At 49.0% G+C, this 23,991-nt stretch overlaps 1 protein-coding gene across 1 annotated transcript in view; it reads left to right on the top strand.

Moving 5' to 3' along the window:
- Positions 1-23,991, top strand: part of FSD2 (fibronectin type III and SPRY domain containing 2) — a 108,212-nt gene that overhangs the window by 7,722 nt on the left and 76,499 nt on the right. Inside the window, exons 2-3 of the mRNA XM_030189605.1 lie at positions 7,733-8,534; positions 8,625-8,720. Coding sequence (XP_030045465.1) covers positions 7,767-8,534; positions 8,625-8,720 — 864 coding nt within the window. The 5' untranslated portion in view covers positions 7,733-7,766. The remainder of the gene's footprint in view (positions 1-7,732; positions 8,535-8,624; positions 8,721-23,991) is intronic.

Raw genomic sequence — 23,991 nt, 5'->3', positions numbered from 1 at the left:
TGGGGGTCTCAGACGGGAGGGGAGAAGGGGACTGGGGTGGGGATCTCAGAGGGGAGAAGGGGACTGGGGTGGGGGTGTTCAGAGGGGAAAAGGGGAGGGGAGAAGGGGACGGGTGAGGGTCTCAGATGGGGGAGGGGAGAAGGGGACTGGGGTGGGGGTGTTCAGAGGGGAGAAGGGGACTGGGGTGGGGATCTCAGACAGGGGAGGGGGAGGGGAGAAGGGGACTGGGGTGGGGGTGTTCAGAGGGGAAAAGGGGAGGGGAGACGGGGACTGGGGTGGGGATCTTAGAGGGGAGAAGGGGACTGGGGTGGGGATCTCAGACAGGGGAGGGGGAGGGGAGAAGGGGACTGGGGTGGGATCTCAGAGGGGAGAAGGGGACTGGGGTGGGGGTGTTCAGAGGGGAAAAGGGGAGGGGAGAAGGGGACTGGGGTGGGGGTGTTCAGAGGAGAGAAGGGGACTGGGGTGGGGGTCTCAGACAGGGGAGGGGAGAAGCGGACTGTGGTGGGGGTCTCAGACAGGAGAAGGGGAGGGGAGAAGGGGACTGGGGTGGGGGTGTTCAGAGGGGAGAAGGGGGCTGGAACTGGGCGCTGAAAAAAGGGGCAGAGAGAGAGAGAGAGGGGATAGATCCTAGATGGAAGGGGGAGCGAGAGGGAGGGCAGACTCTGGATGGATGGGAGAGGGAGGGCAAATGGTGGATTGAAGGGGCAGAGAGAAAGGGCAGGCAGTGGATGGAAGGGACGGCAGAGAGGGCAGACACTGGATGGCAGAGAGAGAGAGAGTGAAGACAGATGCTGGATGGAAGGAAGACGGTGAAAAGAAGATGAGGAAAGCAGAAACCAGAGACAACAAACTGTAAATAAAATATATTTTTTTATTTTTTTTGCTTTAGGATAAAGTATTGTAGATGTGTTAAATGTTTATAATAGAACATGTAAATAAGGTAATCTTTTTATTGGACTAATTTTAATACATTTTGACTAACTTTCGGAGAACAAAACCCCCTTCCTCAGGTCAGGATAGGATACTGTAACAGCACTATACTGTACTGATCCGAGGACGGAGGTTTTGGCCTCTGAAAGCTAAATGTATTAGTCCAATAAAATGGTATTATTTTACTTTCTATATTTGTTTTATTTCTATTTGTTAATTTGTAAAGTGGTGATTGGTACTTGTTAGTTTTTTTCAAATTTACATCTGCTGTCTTTATATTTTGCACAGTACTAGGGGACAGTTTCTGTTTCTGTGGTGTTGCATTGTATGCAGAGTCTGGCATTGGGGGTTCAGTTTAATTTTTGTCTAAATAGAAAGTTTATGATTACTTATTCTATAGTGGATTAGGGTGTATCTGTGTTTGTGAAAAAGACATAGCTTTCAGTTGGCATTGACTGTGCAGGATAAACGATCTGTACTATTCTGTCTGGTTTCGCTTTACAGTAGGTGAATTGATGTTCTAGTGCTCACTGTAGTGTTTAAGATGCTTTCCTTTTCCTTGTGTGACTCGTAGAAATGACTGCTTATGGTATGGTAGAATTCCTCTATAGGTCCTGAGTGTTTTGTATTCTCGGCATGCCTAGTACTGGATTTGGGGGGGGGGGGTGTTAAAAAATGACCGGCCCCGGGTGTCAACTACCCTAGGTACGCCACTGTCTGTCTGTCTTCAAATCTAGGCTAAAAGCCCACCTTTTTGATGCTGCTTTTAACTCCTAACCCTTATTCACTTGTTCAGAACACTTATTTTATCATCCTCACTTTAATATTCCCTTATCTCTTGTTTGTCCTGTTTGTCTGTCCTAATTAGATTGTAAGCTCTGTTGAGCAAGGATTGTCTCTTCATGTTCAAGTGTACAGCGCTGCATACGTCTAGTAGCGCTTTAGAAATGATTAGTAGGATGTTATTTTACCAAATTGTCTAAACTGTTGGCTAAGTTGTATTGGAGCTAAAGAATTTGGCTGTCATTTGTGATATGCAATTATTCATTAATAAAAAAATTGTAAAAAAAAAAAAGAAATGATTAGTAGTAGTAGTAGCCAGAGTTGCCATCTAAGCACCACTTCACATACAAACACGTTTGTGACCCTTTAAGTTTTGTTTTTTATATAATTTATTTTCTAATTAGAGATCCTCTGTGTTCATCCCATGCCTTTTTGAATTCCACCACACTTTTTTTCAGGCATCCACCACCTTCTCTGTGAGAAATCATTTTCTAAATCTCAAAAACAGAGCTGTCCTGGATATCAAAAATAAATAGTAACAATAAGTAAATAGCACTTTATGATATCCCAAGATAATCCTGATGTATGTTTTTTTTAAGTAGGAGGAAAAAACCTCAAATTAAAAGGGAACACTCCGTCGTTAGATCACTAACGTAAGGGAGGACCCTTAGATCATCACGGGTAAAAAACCTCCTTCTTTTAATCTGGCAACTGCTAGCAGACCACAGACCCTGACGCAGAATGTGAAACTTGGGCTGAAGTCGGACCGTGGAAGGTGTCTTCTATGACTGCAATTTAAAGATAAGTGCATGATTCTTTATAAGCACTGAGCAGTTCGTCAAAAATTTTTTAAGTATTGAGCAGTTGCCAGATTAAAAAGAAGGAGGTTTTTTACCCGTGATGATCTAAGGGTCCTCCCTTATGTTAGTGATCTAACGACGGAGTGTTCCCTTTTAATTTGAGGTTTTTTCCTCCTACTTAAAAAAAACATACATCAGGATTATCTTGGGATAAAGAAATAATTTTCTGACATTACTCCATTACTCCTAAGTGTACTCCCCCCCCCCCCCCCCCCCCCCCCCGCAACCTCGATATATGTCCTCTAGTTTTACCACTTTCCCTTCTCTGGAAAATATTTGTTTCTATATTATTACCTTTCAAGTATTTAAATGTCTATGTCATATCTCCCCTATTTCTCCTCCTCTCTAGGGTATACATGTTCAGGTATTCCAGTCTCTTCTCATATGTCTTTTGGTGCAAGCCATATATCATTCTTGTTGCCTTCCTCTGGACCACTTCAAATCTTCTTACATCTTTAGGAAGATACTGCCTCCAAAACTGAACACAATACTCCAGGTGGGACCTCACCAATGACTTGTACAGGGGCATCAACACCTTCTTTCTTCTGCTGGTTATACCTCTGTCTATACAGCCTAGCATCCTTCTGGCTATGGCCACCACCTTGTCACACTGTTTGGTCGCCTTCAGATCCTCAGATACTATCACTCCAAGATCCCTCTCTCTATCTGTGTATATCAGCCTCTCAACGCCTAACTCATATGTCTCCCTTGGATTTCTACTCCCTAAGTGCATCACTTTGCACTTCTTTGCATTAAATTTTAATTGCCAAACATTAGACCATTCTTCTAACTTCTGCAGATCCTTTTTCATGTTTTCCACTCCCTCTGGAGTGTTACAAATCTTGCTATCGTCCACAAAAAGGCAGACCTTAATTAACTTTCGGCAATGTCACTCACAAATATATTGAACAGAATCAGCCCCAGCACTGACCCATGAGGCACTTCTCTACTCACCTTTCTTTCCTCTGAGTGAATTCCATTAACCACCACCCTCTGGCATTTGTCAACCAGTTCCTAATCCAGTTCACCACTTTGGGTCCTAATTTCAGCCTCTGAAGTTTATTCAAGAGCCTCCTATGAGGAACCGTGTCAAAAGCTTTGCTGAAATCCAAGTAGATTATATCTGACGTATGTCCTTGATCCAATTCTCTGGTCACCCTGTCAATGAACTCAGTCAGATTTGTTTGGCATGATTTACCTTTGATAAAACCATGTTGTCTCGGATCTTGTAACCTATTGGCTTCCAGGAAATTCACTATCCTTTCCTTCAGCATCACTTCTATTACTTTTCCAATAACCAAAGTGAGGCTTACCGGCCTTTGGTTTCCAGCTTCTTCTCTGTCACCACTTTTGTGAGGAGGGATCACATCCACTCTTCTCCAATCCCAAGGAACCTCCCCCATCTCCAATGATTTATTAAGCAAATCTTTAAGAGGATCTGCCAGAACATCTCTGAACTCCCTCAATATCCTTGGATGGATCCCGTCCAGTTCCATGGCTTTGTCCACCTTCAATTTTTCAAGTTGTTCATAAACACTTTCTTCCATGAACTGTGCTATATCCAATCCATTCTCACATGTACCTTTGCCAGTCAGTCATGGTCCTATCACTCAGGATGTTCTTCCATGAACACAGAACAAAAGTATTTGTTTAGCACTTTTGCTTTCCTCATCATTCTCCACATAGCAGTTCACGTGGAGGGGCATAATCGAACGGGGCGCCCAAGTTTTCCTGAGGGCATCCTTGCAGGATGTCCCCGTGAAGGGGTGGGGAAATCTGTATTATTGAAACAAGATGGGCGGCCATCTTTCTTTTTGATAATACGGTCGGGGATGCCCAAATTTCAACATTGAGGTCGACCTTAGAGATGGTCGTCCCCGATTTTTGGCGATAATGGAAACTGAGGACGCCCATCTCAGAAATGACCAAATGCAAGGCATTTGGTCATGGGAGGAGCCAGCATTCATAGTGCACTAGTCCCCCTGACATGCCAGGACACCAACCGGTCACCCTAGGGGGCACTGCAGTGGACTTCAGATAAAGCTTCCAGGTGCATAGCTCCCTTACCTTGTGTGCTGAGCCCCCCAAAACCCACTCCCCACAACTGTACACTACTACCATAGCCCTTAGGGATGAAGGGGGCACCAAGATGTGGGTACAGTGGGTTTGTGGTGGGTTTTGGAGGGCTCACATTTACCACCACAAGTTTAACAGGTAGGGGGGGGATGGGCCTGGGTCCGCCTGCCTGAAGTACACTGCAGTACCCACTAAAACTGCTCCAGAGACCTGCATACTGCTGTCATGGAGCTGGATATGATATTTGAGGCTGGAAAAATATTTTTAAAAATTTTTTTGAGGGTGGGAGGGGATTAGTGACCACTGGAGGAGTAAGGGGAGGTCATCCCTGATTCCCTCCGGTGGTCATCTGGTCATTTAGTGCATCTTTTTGAGGTTTGGTCGCAAGAAAAAATGGACCAAGTAAAGTCGACCAAGTGCTTGTCAGGGACGCCCTTCTTTTTTCCATTATTGGCCGAGGACGCCCATGTGTTAAGCACGCCCCAGTCCCGCCTTTGCTATGCTTCCGACACGCCCGCAGGAACTTTGGTCGTCCCTGCGACGGAAAGCAATTGAGGACGCCCAAAATTAGCTTTCGATTATGCCAATTTGGGCGACCCTGAGAGAAGGACACCCGTCTTCCGATTTGTGTCGAAATTTGGGCGCCCTTCTCTTTTGAAAATAAGCCTGTAAGTGGTATACACTATATTTATTTGTTTTGTTTTATTTTAATGTACATGTTTCTAAATCTATATCATTTTGAAATGTACTCATACTGATTTGTTTAAATATTTGTGTTAAAATTTTTTATATATTTTTATTTTTTATATATATGGATATATGTATATTTTTTATATATATGTTATATATTCTTTTGTATCTATCTATATATATGTATATTTTAGATGTTATCCTTTTATTACCTTTTTTATTTTACATATGTCATAATTCTATTTATATATGTGGATTATCTACATGTGACATCTTTTTTACATATATGTAAATAATTGTTATATTATTAGGTTTATTTGTCTTTATATATTTCTTGTGTTGATTTTGTTCATTATTATGATTTGATTACACATTTTTTTGTATGTTTTTTATAACTATATTTTGTAGATTCCTGAGGAAGGCGCATGAGGTGCTGAAACACGGTTGCTGTGTTGAGTTGTTTCTGTTTTTCTTGCAATAAAGATTTGATTTCCATCATTACGTCTCCTCCGGTTTTTGAGAAGAGCCTACCCTTCCTGCTCTTTGTTTCTGCCTCTTACTCTCAGTATATTCCAGAAATATTTATTTTAATTATCAAAAGATTATGTGCAGGTGTTTTTTTTTCTGGTCCTATAGCAAGACATTTCCACAGGATAAAGATGTTTATTCTCTAATATTTTTAGCTATGACAAATCAAAAGACCAAATGGAAAAGTGCTAATGAGCTGCACATTTATATTTTTAATGAGTGTGTACAAGAGAAGAGGAACTCTAACAAGTTTTTCTATGATCCACTTACTGAGACGGATGCCCAGTCTGACATGTTCTCCACTTCTCAATGTAAAGTGTTGTGGGTAGAGCAGATGATTACATAATGAGAGTTATAAAAGTTTGTAATATATTCAACACTTTTCCCCTTCAAACACTGATTAGTATTCAGAACGTAGCACATTACGTCTCAAAAATGGCATAAAGTGGCATTTGGACATTTTTCTGTGAAAAACATCCAAATTGCAATTTTCAAAACTCAGATTTGAGATGTTTTTCTCTGCAGTGTGTCCAAAATACAACGGAGTGTAGTAAGGGTGGGATTTGGGGTTTCTAAAATGTGGACATTTTTTTTGCCATAATGGAACAAAGCAAAAATGTCCAGGGCTAAACGTCTAGACCTGTTTCAATCATGCATAAATCATAAAAATGTGCCCTAAATGATGAGATGACCACTGGAAGGATTAAGGCATGACCACCTCTGACTCTCCCAGTGGTCACTGACCCCTTCCCACACTCCAAAGGTGTGAAAGAAACAGTACACACCAGCCTCTATGACAGCTTCAGATGTTACGGCCAGTCCTATTACAGCAGGAAGCAGGTCCCTGGAGTAGCCTAGTGGTCTCTAACTGGTACACTTGTGGTGGAAAGTGTGAACCCTCCAAAACCCACCAAAAACCTACTGCACCTACATATAGGTGACACCTGCAAGCTTGAGAGCTATTGTAGTGGTGTACAGTGAGGTACAATAGGTATTTTTCTGCTCCTGGAGGGCTCATCATACACTATAAGGGAGTAACGGTGAGATATGCACCTGGAAGCTTTTATGTGAAGTCCACTGCAGTCCTCCCTAGGGTGCCTCACTGCTCTGCTGGGATGTCTGTGTGGCCAATCTATCAGAGGCGTAGCCAGACTCGGTATTTTGGATGGGACCAGAGGTAAACTGGATGGGCCCTTCCATGTATACATGCCCCCTCCCACCCCCCAACCACACACCACAAATATCTTTCTGGAGGTATTTTTTAAGAACATAAAGAGTTGTTTTTTTTCACCTACTCCACATCTTTTCCCTCTCCTCTGTGGCGTCCCGGCATCTGCGCTCCTGTCTCTGAACTCTGTCGCTCCCTGATGTTGGTACACAGGCATCCTCGGCACCTGCAGTAATTCATTCTCGCTACAGATGCTGATCTCCTGATACAATACACGAGATTAGTATCAGGAAGTGCTTGACCTGCGACCATGCGTTATGAGCATGTTTGCTGCATCAGTCTTAATGAGAAGGAGGAGGAAGGCTGGTACAGATTCCCAAGAGAAGGCACAAGTAAGTGAGGATCTGTGAGGCAGGGGCGGACGGGTGGGCACTAGGCTGATTTGCATAGGTCAACAATACCTTTCCATTCTACCAGATATGAACAGATACCGTGAATCCTTAGCAATACGAAATTAAAAGTAAAATGAACTCAAGTAGAGTCTGCAATGATGCAGTAAGTAGGAAAAAAAAAGTCCAGACCAAGTGGTATTGGAATTTTTATCTATTTGTTGATCAATTTAATCTCTTGCATCTCTCTGTGCAAAATTTGCACATGATTCAGATCGTAAAACTTTATATTTTCTTTTGTTATTAAGGAGTGGAAAGCTCTTTAAACATCAAAAAGTAAGTATGTCCTCTAGTCCTACAGCAACAACAGAAACTGAAACCACCAGCAATAATCCAGACAAAGTTAGTGCTGGAGATTTAGATCAGTCCAAAGACGAGACAACATCTGGACTGGATGAAGACCCCGAGGGCCTAAAATTTTATCACATGGATCTTTATGAATCAAAAGAACGACTAGACATTTTTCCTGATGTGCAAGTTACTGAAAAGAAAGGACATGGAGTGACAGCGGAAGTACCTGAGCAGTCTGGTGAAAAAGATCAGCTAGAGTACAGCTCACAGAAAGAAATAGATGAATTAGCACGACTATATGGACTTGAAGAAGACAAAGAAATAGTGGAAGATTTCCGAGTTGAACAGACGCCTTTACCTGGGGTGTCAGACAAAGGGGAAACTTTCATTCAAAAATATAATGTGGAACATAAGAAGATAAAGCCCCAGCAGAGTGTGGAAAACAGAGAGCAAGAATACGGGACGAAGATTTTTCAAGACACAATGCAAGAGCATGATGATGTTTCTAGTAATTCCCACTTTGATGAAGAGGCTGTAAATAATGCCACAAATAGAGAAAATCAAAGGATTGATACTGACAGTAAACTGGATAAAAATGACAGCACTCAATCAGAACCGACCACTCAACATCAGAAAGAAGAGATTGCTGACATCTATTGTGTAACCTGTGAAACTCCAATCAGAGCTTTTGAAAAACTATTTGGCATTCACAAGGAACATGAGGTGACCGAATTATCCAATGTAATTCAAGATGTGAAGGTAGGAATGGGTGAAGCTATCTTGGTTTGGTTAATAGGGTAAATACCATATGCTATTCTAAGTGAATAAATAACACTTTTCTTTTGATAGGAAGAAATTCACAATAACATGTGCAAATTGGAAGAACAGATTGCTCAATTGGAGAACTTAGCAATTCATTTGGAGGAAATATTCATCAGCGTAGAGGTAAGCCATAGTCTATAACATAATATGACAGTGCCGGATCTCTAGACAGTATAACTTCTAGTCTAGCATTTTTGTCATAGACAGCTAGTCTGGGCCAGCTTCACATAAGTAAGGCTATGCAGAAAGATTTCTAGAATGATTTCAACCAAGAGCTCAGTACTCAGATTATACTTTTCATTCTCTTTGAACATCATTTTAGTTTAAACACTGCTTAAAACTCACCTCTTCAATGCTGCCTTCGGCGCCTAACCGCTCGAGATATATAGAATGCCCCAATCTATCCACCCTATCAGATTAACTGTTCACTCGTCCTCTAGATTGTTCACTTGTCTTTAGATTGTTCTCTTGTCTTTTAGATTGTAAGCTCTTTGAGCAGGGACTGTCCTTCTATGTTTAAATTGTACAGCGTTGCGTAACCCTAGTAGCGCTTTAGAAATGTTAGTTAGTTAGAATGATTTCAACCAAGAGCTCAGTACTCAGATTATACTTTTCATTCTCTTTGAACATCATTTTAGTTTAAACACTTTTAAAACCTAAAAGCTGGTGTACTAATTGGGAATGGTTACACAAGTATAATTACATATGGAGGAGTAGCCTAATGTTTAGAGCAGTGGCTGATAACCAGGGGAGCTAAGGTTCAAATCCCACTGGAGCTCCGTTTGAGCTTGGACAGTGGAGCATGGGCAGTGGATGTCAGTGAAGGAGTAGCCTAGTGTTTGGTGCAGTAAACTTTGATTCTGGGGAACTGGGTTGTTTCCCACTGCTGCTCCTTGTGACCTTGCGCAAGTCACTTAGGGGTCCGTTTACAAAGGCACGCTGAAAAATGGCTTGCGATAGTGTAGGTGCGGGCTTTGGGTGCACACCGAACCATTTTTTAGCGCACCTGTAAAAAAGGCCTCTTTTTCCCGCTGAAAATGGACATGCGGCAAAATCAAAATTGCCACGCATCCATTTTGGGTCTGAGACCTTACCGCCAGCCGTAGACTTAGCAGTAAAGAATCTGCGCGGTAATGACCTACGTGCATCACATACCACTTCGCGCCAGAAAATAAAAAATGTTTTTCAGACGCGCGTAGCGGACGCATGCCAAAATTGAAATTACCACAAGGGCCACACGGTAACCTGGCGGTAACTCCAATTTGGCGCTTGTTTGGCACATGAGTAGGGGCCTACACGGCTTAGTAAAAGGGGCCCTTAAACCTCCATTGGCCCAGGTACCAAAACTTAGATTGTGAACCCTCTAGGGACAGAGAATGTATCTGCATATAATTTGTAATAATTTGTACAGCGCTGCGTACATCTAGTAGCGCTATAGAAATGATTAATAGTAGTAGTAAATCACTTAACCATCCATTGGCTCAAGTACCTGAATGTACACCACTTTGATAGATTTCAGGCTTCTAAGCAGTATATAAGAAACTACAATAACATGCCAAAAAGCTTCTCTGTAAGGGAAGTGGATTTGTATTAACTAGACCTGTGGTATCCTAGGATAATCTCAAACTTGTTCTGTGGTTGAGCCTCAGGGGGACGAAGATAGGAGAAATTTCTATAATAACAGTTGTTTCCATCTGCAGTATATAAATGCTTTATTTAGCCTTTCATGCCTAACATAATGCATAATGTAATACTTTATAATTACAAATACTGTGACATTGATCACAGTTATACTGTTATTTCTATTTTCAATAAATAAAATATATTGTGAACATTAATAGAAAAATACACACATGAGGCTCATTCTATAACTGAGTGCCTATATTTACGTACCGAGAGTGTGCCTGTTTGGAGCCCATATTATAAAGGAAAGCCTGCCTGCTTTTCTTTATAGAAAACTAGTAAATAAGGCCCGTTTCTGACACAAATAAAACGGGCACTAGCAAGGTTTTCCTCGGAGTGTGTATGTTTCAGAGAGTGTGTGTGAGAATGAGTGTGTGTGAGAAAGAGAGAGAGAGTGAATGTGCGAGTGTCTGTGTGTGTGACAGAGAGAGAGAGTGAGTCTGGGTGCGAGTGTGTCTGTGAGAGAGAGAGTGTGTGTGTGTGTGTCAGAATGAGAGTGTGTATGTTTGAATGAGAGTGTGTGCGAGTGCGTATGTGAGACACAGTGAGTGTGAGATAGTGTGTGTGTGAGACACAGAGAGTGTGAGAGAGTATGTGTGCGATACATAGACTCTCTGTGAGACCGAGAGAGTGTGTGAGAGTGACTCTGTGACACACAGAGAGTGAATGTGATACAGTGTGAGACATAGAGGGGCATAATCGAACGTCGCCGGCCAGATAGATCGCCGGCGATCTATGTTGGCGGCAGCGCTACAGCTGGCCCGAACCGTATTATCGAAAAAGATGGCCGGCCATCTTTTTTTCGATAATACGGTTTAGCCTGGCCAAATGCCGTGGAGTTCGCCGGGTTTGAGATGGCCAGGTTTGTTTTTCAGCGATAATGGAAAGTTATGTCGGCCATCTCAAACCCCGGCCAAATTCAAGGCATTTGGCCGTGGGAGGAGCCAGCATTTTTAGTGCACTGACCCCCCTGACATGCCAGGACACCACCCAGCCACTCTAGGGGTCACTGCGGTGGACTTCAGAAAAGCTCCCACCACGTGCATAGCTCCCTTACTTTGGGAGCTGAGCCCCCCAAACCCACTACCCACAAATGTACTGCACCCACTAAAATTGCTCCAGGGACCTGCATACAGCCTCTAGGACTTATTGCTGCTGTATAACTTTGGCACACCAGTTCACACCTGAAGTCTAATCTCTCTGAAAAAGTCCTTTCTTGAAATAACCACGTTTACTCACAGTTAACTGCAGATCAGAGGTTGTGCCCCACTGGCAAAGAGTCCCCTGGTACTAAGATTAGCAGTAGGTCAGAGCTGGCACAATGGTGTACAATGCCCTCTTTCAACACCATTAAAGGTAAGAACTACCTTCTCTAAGGTGGGTAACACAGGAAAGGGAACTAAAACTGGCTTACAAAAATGGCCACTACCTCATGGACTACAACAGGAAACAAAACAGGGCACACTCTGACCCAGTTAGCAGGGGGGAAAAGCACCATGGGAGTAGAGCCCAGTATCCTACACCCACCACAATGCATTGCTAATGTGACTCTCTGCAGGGCACCTAACAGAAAAGGTGTCACACTCACCCCAGAGCCACATCGCAACCAGGGAAAGGCTGTCGGAGGATACAACACATTCTGCTGTCATGGAGGTGGGTACGGCATTTGAGGCTGGCATACAGGCTGGAAAATAGGTTTTTAATTTTATTTTTTTAGTTTGGAATGGGATTGGTGACCACTGGGGGAGTATGGGGAGGTCATCCCCATTCCCTCCAGTGGTCATCTGGTCAGTTGGGGCACCTTTTTGAGGCTTGGTCGTGAAAATAAAAGGACCAAGTAAAGCCGGCGAAATACTGCTTAACGCCGCTTTTTTTTTCCCATTATCGGCAAAAGCCAGCCATCTGGTAGCCACGCCCATGCCCACCCATGTCCCGCCTTCGCTAATCTACCGACACGCCCCCTTGAACTTTCGCTGGCGAAGCGACGGGAAAGCGGCGATGCTGTCAAAAATGCCGCTTTCGATTATACCGATTTTGCCGCTTTTAAGAAATCGCTGGCCATCTCCCGATTTATGTCGGAAGATGGCCGGCGATCACTTTCGATTATAAGCTGGACAGTGTGAGAGACTGTGTGAGAGTGAGAGAGAGAAAGACACTGACTGTGAGCTAGAGAGTGTGTGTATGACAGAGATACCTCCCCCCTCCATCTGTGGTGTGGGGACCCCCTCCCCTCTGGTCTCAGGATCCCCTCTCCCCTTGCTAGGGTTACCATATGGCTCCAGAAAAAGGATTGAGCCAGACGGGTTTTACTTCCATTGCTTTCCATTGAAAGCAATGGAAGTAAAACCCGGCTGGCTCAATTACTTCCATTGAAAGCAATGGAAGTAAAACCCGGCTGGCTCAATCCGTCCTCCTTTTTCTGGAGCCATATGGTAATCCTACCCCTCGCCCCCTGTCAGGTCTGAGGACCCCCTCCCCCTCCCCACTCTGCGTTCCCCTCCCCTCTGGTCTCAGGAACCCCTGCCCCTCCCCCCTCTGCGTGGCTGGCAGCACTGTGCTAGTGTGTTTGTGTGTGTGAGAGAGAGTGAGACTGGGTGCGAGTGTGTCTGTGAGAGAGAGCGAGAGTGTTTGTGATTATCCTCTGTCCCCTGCCCCCCTCCAGGCACCCAGCAATTCTCCTCTGTCCCCTGCCCCCCCTGCAGCCACCCAGCGATTCTCCTGTCTCCCCTGTCCCCCCTGCAGCGACCCAGCGATTCTCCTCTCTCCACTGCCCCCCCTCGAGCCATCCACCGATTCTCCTCTGTCCCCTGCCCCCCCTCCAGCCACCCAGCGATTATCCTGTGTCCCCTGGCCCCCCTTCAGCCACCCAGCGATTATGCTCTCTCCCCTGCCCCCCTCCAGCCACCCAGCGATTCTCCTCTCTCCGCTGCCCCCCCTTGAGCCATCCAGCGATTCTCCTCTGTCCCCTGCCCCCCTCCAGCCACCCAGCTGTACCCTGCCCCCCCTTCAGCCACTCAGCGATTATGCTCTGTCCCCTGCCCCCCCTTCAGCCACCCAGCGATTCTCCTGTCTCCCCTGCCCCCCTCCAGCCACCCAGCGATTGTCCTCTGTCCCCTGCCCCCCCCCCACAGCCACCTTGTGATTTTCCTCTGTCCCCTGCCCCCCCTCCAGTCACCCAGCGATGGCCATCTGTAGCCTGGCCATCTGCATCCTTCGATTTGTTCCCTCAGTCCTCCTGCTTTCTGCTTACCCGCCCTCGACATCATAACATATTGTCAGTCTCCAGCCTTCAATTTCGTTCCGTCAGCAGTCCTGCCTTCAGATTCCCCGCCCTCGACACCATGATGTTTTGACGTGAGGGCGGTGCCCACCCTCGACATCATCTCGTTTTGACGCGAGGGCAGGGCATAGAGAGATGTGACACCGTTACGAACCCTTCACTGAAGCCACGGAGTCAGCTTCAGAACGTTGGAGGTGCATTTTATTTTAGTAGACTAGCCTAACAGCTCATAGCAAATGACGGCAGATAAAGACCTGTACGGTCCATCCAGTCTGCTGAGGAGGAAGGAGGTGTTTTAGTGAGCTCTGCTGACTTCCAGTGGAAAGGGAGTGAGACCTAGCTCCCTCCCCAAAGATGAGGAGGGTCCCTGGGGAGAAGGCCTCAGGAAAGTCCCAGGCTACGGGGCCTCCTGGGGCCCGGGACCAGAAGGCCGAAAGGAGTGGCTCTCTCCCTGGTTTGACTACCGGGAGAAGGGAAAGGAGTCCAGTGGACCGAAGGGAGAAGCAGCCCAGTGGAGGCCACCAGAGCATTTCCCCCTCCATGGCCCAGCTTGCGGAAGGTAAGCGAGAAGACAGTGGAGGGGGGAGGAAGATAGTACAGGCCCCAGAAGGGCGCTTCCAAGGAAGGGAGAAGGAAGAGGCGATGGAAGTTTGCCAGAAGCCTTTGCTGGAGGCAGCTGAGAGTGAGAGTGAGGAGAATGGATCGTCAGATGAGGAGTTCCTTGAAGTGAGCTATGACCCTGATGATCCAGCAAGTAGTGTGGTAATATTGTAAGACGAATTAAGCTGGTGGAAAAAGAAGTAGTGGAGCTAGGAAAACGTCTGAAAATGGCAAGAACTATGTGTAAATTTGCCCCAGCGGAGCACAGACAAATGTATGTTAAAGAGGAAGCCCGGATATCAAAGTTGTTGGGGAAAAAAGAACACTTGTTGAACTGTTTAAAAAAGGGCTCTGTGAATCCTTTGAGGGAGCTCTCTGTTAACCGAGAAAGGATGGCTTCAATACCTCAGTCTGGGGGTTCAGGAACACTACAGTTGCAGCAAGCTTCAGTGTCTTCAGCAGCATTAGACTCAAAAGAGTTGTCTGGGTTCAGAGGTGACCCCACTTTAAAATACATGAGACAGTTGGCAACACAGTCTAGAGCACTTACCCAGCAGCCAGAGGATAAGGAGGCAGCGGCAGGACATGGCTCTGAGGTGGGGGCTGGAGTAGAGATCCTACCTGTGGAGGGGAGGACAGAACTCAGTAACTTTTCAAAACTCCAGATAATGGAGGCAGCAGAGGGAGACGCAGGTAGCAGCCTGTTTTCTACAGAGGTGGTGGTCGAAGTCTCAGAGGGCTTACCTGCAGTTGTGCAAACAGCAGAGACAGTTGCCGTGAAGGAGGCCCTGTTGGAAAAGGGTCAGCAGAGGCAGACTCCGGTATTTTTGGCCGGGTCTGCAATGACTGAAGTGGAAACCGAAGCAGCATGGCATCTGGAGAAGCCCCGCCCACGAAGTCCGGGAGCAGGGGAGGTCTTCCCTGAGCATGGAGTAGCTGGCGGTTTACAGGAGAGGGGTCGGAGAGAGAGGAATAGGAGCGGGCAGCAGCTGGGAGCTCATTTGACCAGCTGTCCATTACAAGAGGTGAAATCGGGGGGTGCTAACAGCCAGCCTGTGGCGGAATCAGGAACAGACAAGCCATGCCCCCGGGAAGCGCCAGCCATTGGGAGAACGCAGGAGGGACTGCACCAGAAGCAAGGGGGAAGTAACCCGATTGTTGAGAGACTTTCGTTGACTACAGAAGTGGACATGGCAAGTCTAACAGATGTGCAGCGGGTGGTGGAGCAGACCTGCCAGCAGGACGGCTGGGAGCGAGGAGCCAAGGGGAGCGGCGGAGTTCCGGAGGCTTCGCCCCTGGTGCCGGAGGTTGGAGGGAGTTCGGGGGCAGAGCGAGCAGGGAGTCTGGTATCGCCAGCTGCAGACCTGACTGGGCAGGTGCCAGAGTATCGCCAGGAGACAGAGGAGAGGAGGCGATTAGCCCAGAGGCTGGAGCCTGCAGTGGCAGGGACGAGCAGGGACGTTCCAGGAAGTGGTGATGGGCAGGACAATCAGTTGGAGGCAGCCCAAGCCGCAGAACTGACTATGGACGTTGCTGGATGTTTGTCTGAGAGGGAAGGGGACGGGGGACAACGGGAGGGGGAGGGGGCGGTGGATATTGAGGAAGGGAGAGGGATGAGGGGAGGGGCAGAGGGACAGAAGGGGGGGGAGGCAGAGGGAAGGGCTGGAACAAGTGTGGAGGGGGGGCGGTGGGGGCTGGGGTCCAAGTCCTTTGCGGCAGTAGTCCAGGGAGGGGGGGGGAGGGAGGGGGGGAGATCGGGTGGTTTTGAGGGCCCAGGGAGGGGTTGGGGGGGAGCGGGGACAGGGGGTGGACAGCTGCCTAAGCGGCGAAATGTGGTACAGCTGAAATGGATAGGGGAGGGGGCAATGCCCTCCAGGGATCGGGTCTTGAGGCTGGTGATGGGGATGGGGTTTATACCCGAGGACTTTTACGCGTGTATACACCCCATCAACATCCCAGAATATGACTTGAGCTTCATGACCCAGAGGGGGATGGAAATATTCTGGGAAAGGTACGAGGGGGTGAGGGGAAAGGGGGAGTGGCGGGACCTCAGGGCCATTCCAGTCAGCAAGCCGGACCTGGTGCAGATCACCCTGCTCGTGAGAAATGAGTCTATCTCTGGGGCAGATTTAGCCTACTGGCTACAGAGGTACGCGGAGCTGAGATCCCCACTTGCAAAGTTACCGGATCCAAGCAGGGTTTGGGCAGGAGGTTGGGGAGCCCTGGTCAAATTGAGACAGGAGAGCCATGTGGTCCAGCACATTCCTTCGGCTGCCTTTATCGGTCGTGACAGGATACTGTGCTTTTACAAGGGGCAGCCGCGGCAGTGCTTCAGATGTGGTTCGTTTAGGCACTTCAGCATGTCATGCCCAGTGGTAAAGTGTGGAAGATGCGGGGATCAGCATGCCACAGAGGACTGCACCGCGATCAGGTGCAACCTCTGCGGCTGGTTAGGCCATGCATATCGGAACTGCCCTAGGGCGGCCCATAACGAGTGGGATATGTGGGGGAAGGGACGTGGAGGGGGGGTAATGGAGGAGGGGATAGGGCAGGGGGTGATAGGCAGGGAGGGGCAAGGGGGGGAGAAGGAGGGGATGCAGGAGGGGGGGCGGCAGGGGGCTGGGTCAGGAGTGGAGCAGGGGGGAGAGGGGGAGTGGGTACAAGTGCCACAGAGGAAAGGGAAGTTTCGGAGGGGGGGGAAAGTAGGGGTGGGCAGGGAGGGGTCGCTGCAGGGGAAGAGGGGGGGGAACAGATTTCAGGTGTTGGAGGAGGAGGAGGAGGATAGGGAGGTTGGGAGGGAGGAGGAAGAACAGGGGGAAGGAGAAGAGGTGGAGTTAATGGAGGAAGAGGGGGCGGCAGGGGGGATTGGGGAGGGCAAACGGAAATATGAGGAAGCACTGGAGGAGGGTACTGGTGGTAGGAAGAAGGGCGGGAAGGCTCTTGGGGGAGGGGGAGGGGTGAGGGAGGAGGAAGAGGGAAGGGAGGGAGGGAGGGGAAAGGGGAGTAAGAGGAAAGCTGAGGGGGCCGGGCAGGTGGTGAAGGCCCAAGTGCAGGCTTGGGGGGACAGAGTGGAGCTAGAGGAGGATCTGGAGGACTTGGAGGACTTGGGGGAGGTGGAGGACTCGGAGGAGGAGGTAGGGGGCGGGGGTGAAGAGGGGAGAGGGAGGGATCAGGGGGTGGGTCCGGATAGAGCAAAGAAGAAAGGAAGGAAGAAAGGGGGAGGGGGGGTAAGGTGCAGACAGGACGGCTGCGGGGGGGGGGGGGGGGATCTGGCAGGGGATGATGTAGACCGCATAGCAGAGGACCTGCTTCAGGGTAAGAAGGGGGTATCCCAGGAGATAAGGAAAGAAGTTGGGAGTGAGCAGACCCGTGACTCGCAATGAGGATGGCAGGCTTAGTGTTGACATTTGCCACGCTGAATGTGGCCAGCATCGCCTCTCCGAAGAAGCAGGGTTTAGCGTATGACTGGTTCGCGAGGGTCCAAGCAGATTGCTTCCTGCTCCAGGAGACTCGGCTGCGGTCCATTGAGGTGATCAGGCGGGCAAGGCGGGCCTGGAAGTGGGGTCCCTCGGTGTGGGGGTTGGCGGGGGAGAGGTATGGTGGGGTGGGGATCTTATTTAAGTCCCACCGGGTGAATATTCAGCGAGTGGTGGAGCTGGGGGTGGGGAGATGTCTTGTTGTGGATGCGATTTGGGAGGATAGAGCACTGAGGGTGGTGAATGTGTACGGGCCCCAAAGCAAGAAGGAAAGGGTGCTCCTCTTTGGGAAGATCAAGCCCTACCTATACACTTCGCGCCAAGTAGTCTGGGGGGGAGATTTTAACACCATATTGCGGAAAAAGGATAGTGGGGGACGATCGGTACAGGTGGGCTATGACGGGGTGAGGCTGGCAGGGATCATGCGGGAGGCGGAGCTGGTAGACGCGCATGTGGCCTTCTGTGAGGAACAGGAGGGGTTCACGTTCTTTCGAGGGCAGTGTAAAAGTAGAATCGATAGATTCCTGGTAAAGAAGGGGGTTTGTCTGGGGGGTCCACGAACCGTGGACGTGGACTTTTCAGACCACCACATGGTCCTCCTTCAGGTGGGGGGGGGCGGCAGCGCAGAGGCCAGGGAGGGGGTTATGGCGACTAAATTTAAAGTGGTTAGGTAGCGAGCAGGTGCGGGAGGAGTACCGCCGGTTTTTGGAAGATCAGGTGTCAGTGCAGGGGGCATTTCAGTCATTGGGGGAGTGGTGGGATACAGTGAAAAGACGAACGCGGGGATTCTTTCTCAGACAGGCGAGAAGGGAGGGGAGGGAAAGGACAAAGTTGGGCATGGCAATAAAGAAAAAGAGGGACACATTGATTTCACAAGGGGGGAGGGAGGAAGAAATACATGATCTCCAAGCACTCCTGGAGCAGGTACAGTACAACCGCTACACCTCCTTGGTGTATGAGCGGGACTTCGGGAAAATGTGTAGCCCGGACCCCTTCGCATGCTGCCGGGAGCGGAGGGCGCGCAGGGTGATGGAGGGGGTGCGGGATGCACAGGGGGTCCTGCAGGACACCAAGGAGGGGATTCTGGGGGCAGTGAGGGACCACTTTGCGGCGTTCCTTTCAGCCCAGCAGATTGATATGGAGCAGATGGAGTGTTATGTGGAAGGAACCCCGGGGATAGGTCACGGGGGACCCCAGCTTCAGGCCCTCTTGAACCCGTGGACAGAACAGGAGGTGGAGGAAGCCATCGGGGCGCTCCACAGGAAGACCTCGCCGGGGCCGGATGGGCTAACAACTGAGTTCTACCAGGCCTTTAAGGAGCAGCTGGTGCCGATCCTGGTGAGGGTATGGGGGGCAGCCCAGTTGGAGGGTTCCTTGCCTAGTTCCTTGACAGAGGCGGCTCTTATCCTACTAAGTAAGGGGAAGGACCCGGCGATGCTGGCCAACTGGCGGCCTATAGCACTGCTTAATACGGATCGAAAAATCTTTGCGCGAATGCTATTCCAGAGAATGAGGCAGGTGTCTGGGGATTTGCTAGCAGCCTCGCAAGCATGTGGGGTTAAAGGGAGAGGGGTCTTGGAAGCTGCAGCGTGGGTGCGGGAGGGGGTAGAACGCAGTAGAGTGGGAGGGCATGGTAGGCTGTTGGTAACACTCGACCAGGAAAAAGCGTTTGATAGAGTGCAGTGGGGTGTCCTATGGAGCATTCTGGAGCGCTATGGGTTTCCGAAGGGTTGGATAGAGCAATTACAGCTACTCTATCGGCATGCGGGGTGTTTTCCCCTGGTTAACGGGTGGAGAGGGCAGGGGTTTGAGGTAGGGGCAGGGGTCCGACAGGGGTGCCCACTCAGCCCGCTGTTGTATGCATACGCCATCGACCCTTTTATAAGACGGCTGGAGAAGGGGGGGGCGGAGGGGCTGGAAGGGGTGGAGGTGGGGGACAATAACCAGTTAAGGGTCGTGGCGTATGCAGATGACGTTACAGTGTGGGTAGCGGACCAGAGGGAGGGAGGTAGATTGCAGAACCTGATCCAGGAATACTCGCAGGCAACAGCGTCGCAGGTCAATTTTCAAAAGTCCAATAGCCTGTGGGTTGGGGATCAGGGGCTGCAATTTGAGTTGGGAGGCAGGTTTCCTACAGCTGTGGAACGTATACGGGTCTTGGGAATATACTTCGAGAAGGGGGATTATAGGCTCTACAACTGGGATAGGTGTCTCCAAGAAGTGAAGGGGAGGGTGGATAGATGGAAGGGGTGGAAAATGACCATGGGGGAGCGGGTACAGCTCATCAAGGCACACTTAGTTCCTTTGTTTCTGTTCGTCAGTTACATCTGCCTGCTGCCGGAGAGCCGGTACACGGCCTTGTATGGGGTGTTCTTCCGGCTGCTCTGGGGCAACAGGACGAATCCGGTAAAACGGAATGTTACCTATCTGCCTAGGAGGGAGGGGGGGGTGGGCATGATAAACCCAGTCCTGTTTTTCAGCGCTTTGTTCCTGCAGTTCAATCTGGGGAGGGCGGTAGGGCGGGAGCCACCGGGGTGGGCTAGGAGTGTCCTGCAGTGGTGGCCGAGATATTGGGACCTATGGCGGGAGGGGGGGAGGGTAGTGGCACTGCGAAGGGGGGCTCCGGGGGGGGGGGAGTTATTGCAAGACCCTAGTGAAATTGGTGAGGGTGTGGGGGCTGACGGTGGGGGAGGTGAAGGCAGGACAACGGGGGGTCTGGATGGACAGAGTACGGGCGCAGGTGTTCTCAGCTCCTCTGGCGCTGAGGGACGCGCCGGCCCCACGGATGCAGCAGGGGTTACGGTTGATTGCTTCGAACCGCATCCCGGTGAAGTATAAAGACCTGGCGTGGCTGTCCTTTCACGGTAGACTGTACGTCCGAGGAAATTTGAAATATCGCAATGTGCGGGATAGAGGGTGCCCACGGGAGGAATGTGCTGGAACTGAAGAGACGATGGAGCATTTCCTGGTGAGGTGCCCATTTACAGTCCAGGTCTCTGACCGGGTTTCCTCGTTGCTGCAGATCCCCAGTTTCCGCAACTACAGCTATGCGGACTGGGTGTATGGCCCAGAGGGTGGAGAGGGACGCGGGGATCCGGTAACACGCTTTCTGATTTCGGTGATATTGCGGTACTGCCTCTGGATGGCGCGCTGCAGGGTGTCCCTGTACCAGGAGGTCCGGCCGGCGGAGGTAGTCAGCTGGGATGTGGTAAGGGCGGTGCAGGAAGCGGCGAAGTGGGAAAGGGTAGAAAAAGGGGTGGGGGTGGCTTCGAGGTGGTGGAGACACGTGAGGCTTAAGCCGCCATGAGGGGACATGCTTCCCAGGGGATTGTGTGCCAGTTGTCTGAAGGGGTTGTGGGGGGTCGGGGGGGGGGGGGTTGATCCATTGTATTATTGAGGAGGGGGTGTACATAGATAGGCAGACCATGTCTAGCTAGGAGCCTGGGGTTTGATTTGCATGTCCGGTTTTTTTCTTTGGTCTTTCTAATAAACAGTTTCCACTGTACTATTGAGGAGGGGGAGGGGGTGTACATAGATAGGAGGACCGTGTATAGCTAGGGGCTTGTTTTTGATTTGTATGTTATTTGTTTTTAGTTTTTTCCAATAAAAAGAGTTTTCCAGTCTGCCCTATAGTCACACTCATTATCAAGTCATGATCAAACCAACAATGAATGTGATATAAAATACTTGATCACTGTCTCTTTTTGGCATTTCTGGGACATAGACTGTAGAAGTCCACCCAGCCCTGTCCTTAGGATCCAACTACTGAAGTTGCCGTCGAAGCCCACTCCAGCCTATCCAAATCCATCTTGTCATTTGCGGGACACAGGCCGTAAAAGTCTGCCCAGCACTGTCCTCATGGTCCAAATTACTGGAGTTTCCGTTGAAGCCCTCTCCAGCCCATCCTAAACTGGATTGCCATATACGGGACCCAGACCGTACAACCCTGCCCAGCACCAGCCTTAGTTCTTCACAGCCAGAGTCACCATCTAAACGCTACTTAGCACATCCACACACATGCAACCATTTAAGTACATGCCTACACTTTTGGCCAGACCACTTACACCATCCAGATTACCCCTAGATTGCTGCAAAATGTACATAAATTATATTATTCTATAATTTACATGTGTAATTGCATGACAGTCCATATTCTGCGCATGTGTATGTCGACCTCCATACTATGAGCCATCACATAGAGGAAGTACAATACAGAATAGCAGGTAGCTGGAATTTTGGCTTTTACACGCATAAGTGCTGATATTCTGGTCATTTACGCACATCTTGGCAGCTAAAGGTTGGCACCCTCCTTACAGAATTGCCCTCACAGTGCCCCCATGTTGGTGCTTTTGGGAAGTGTTGCATTTTGTCAACATGCTTCTCAGCCCTTCTGGCTAGGATCAAATGTATGATGAGTCATGAACCGAGGTCCTGAAGCTGATTTCTTCTTGGCTCTTTGAGTGAGTGGTGGGGTACAGTTGGCCATTTAGCGGAGCAGTTATCAAGGAGGGGTAAAAGATCACATTTTACCACACCTTGATTTCCTGTGGGATTCAGCAGCCTGTGGTATCTCGGTCCCACAGATTCCTGAATCCTGTGTTAAGAGAATAACGCTGCTTGCAAGACATCTCGTAAGCGATGTTAATCCAGTGGCCCAGGAGCATCAGAACAGCAGAGCAAGGCCCTCCCAACAAATGGCCAGCCCCTGACTCAAGCCTCTACTCTGGATCAAGTCCTGCACACTCCCCACTTCCCCCCCCCCCCCAAAACCCAAGCCCTCCCCCTTCTCCTTTCCACCCGCACTTGTAAGGTAGCCCTTGCCCCCTCAAAGAGCTACCTTTTGAACATTGGTAGTCCAGGGAAAGTCTTCAGGCAAAAGTGATGCCCAGTTGCTCCTGCCCAGTCCAGTGCCAGCTGAAAAATTATGCAACTACCACTAAGGGTCATATTTCCATATAAGGAAATATGATGCCTAGCGGTAATCGCATGAGACTACAGCTAGGGGTGCCATTTTGTAGCCAGCACTGGACTAAGCTAAGCAGGAGCATCTTGGCATTGCTCCTACCTGCCCCCCCCCCCCCCCGACCACCAATATTCAAATGGTAGCCCTTTGAGAGGGTAAGGGCTACCTTACAAGTGGGGGTGGGGGAGAAGGATTGGGCAAAACTTGTCCAAGGGAGGCCTTATGCCAGGGGGACTCTGCTCTGTCAGCTTGGGAGCAGCCTGATGCTCCCGGGCACAAAGCTGAGGTTATTTCACCATGATTTTTTGCCCCTAACATGACTTGCAGTGTATTACCGCAAGTCGTGTTAGGGTATTTGTATAGTAATGCAATTTTGCTTTCCATTACTATTTAACCCACAGCAACTTAAATAACGCCGCAGAATAAGTTGGACTGCATTAGGGCCTTTTAAGTCACATTAAGGAGCAAATAACACAATTTAAAGCCCTAACACAATCTGATAACTTCCTCCCTTAACTCCTTTGGGGAGACATGAAACAATACAGACTTTGGCTAAGCCAGGTGACTTAAAATTCCCCTTAGATGGCTCAGGTGTAGAGTCAGTTTCTTAAAAGTATAAGAGGTCCTTTTACTAAGCAGCAGTAAGCATTACCTCATTCTTCACGCGCGCCAAAACGCACTACCACGGGGCGTGCTCAGGTGCCTTGCGGTACTTCAGGCATCTGCATACGTTTGGGGGTGAAGAGTAGGTATGACCAGCGCTAACCAGTTAGTGCAGCTACATTGCTGCACGCCAACCAATTAGCACATGGTTAGCACGTGAGCCCTTTCTACCTACTAAATAGGTGTCTGTAAGGGCTCACACGCTAATGGTCGCACGCTAATTTAGAAATTAGTGCTTTGCCATTAATAGAAAAAAATGGAACTGCAGCCATTTTACAGCTGCACTAAAAGTGAACATAAGAACATAAGCACTGCCATACTGGGAAAAGACCAATGGTCCATCAAGCCCAGCATCCTGTCTCCGATAGCGGCCAATCCAGGCTTCAAGAACCCGGCAACCCCCCCCCCCCCCCAAAAAAAAAAAATTTAATAATGTTCAATGGGCTTTTCCCTCAGGAATCTGTCCAGACCCCCTTTAAATTCCGTAAGGCCAGCCGCTGTCACTACATTCTCCGGCAACGAGTTCCAGAGTCCAACTACACGCTGAGTAAAGAAAAACTTTCTCCTATTTGTTTTAAATCTACCATATTGTAGCTTCATCTTGTGTCCCCTGGTTCTATTGTTGTTTGAAAGTGTAAACAAATGCTTCACATCTGTCCACTCTACTCCGCTCATTATCTTGTAGACTTCTATCATATCACCCCTCAGCCACCTTTTCTCCAAGCTGCA

This window comes from Microcaecilia unicolor, chromosome 1, assembly GCF_901765095.1.
Source record: "Microcaecilia unicolor chromosome 1, aMicUni1.1, whole genome shotgun sequence".
In the NCBI taxonomy this organism is placed as follows: domain Eukaryota; kingdom Metazoa; phylum Chordata; class Amphibia; order Gymnophiona; family Siphonopidae; genus Microcaecilia; species Microcaecilia unicolor.
Note: the sequence above shows the minus strand (reverse complement) of the source record. Positions and strands in the feature narration are given on the sequence as shown.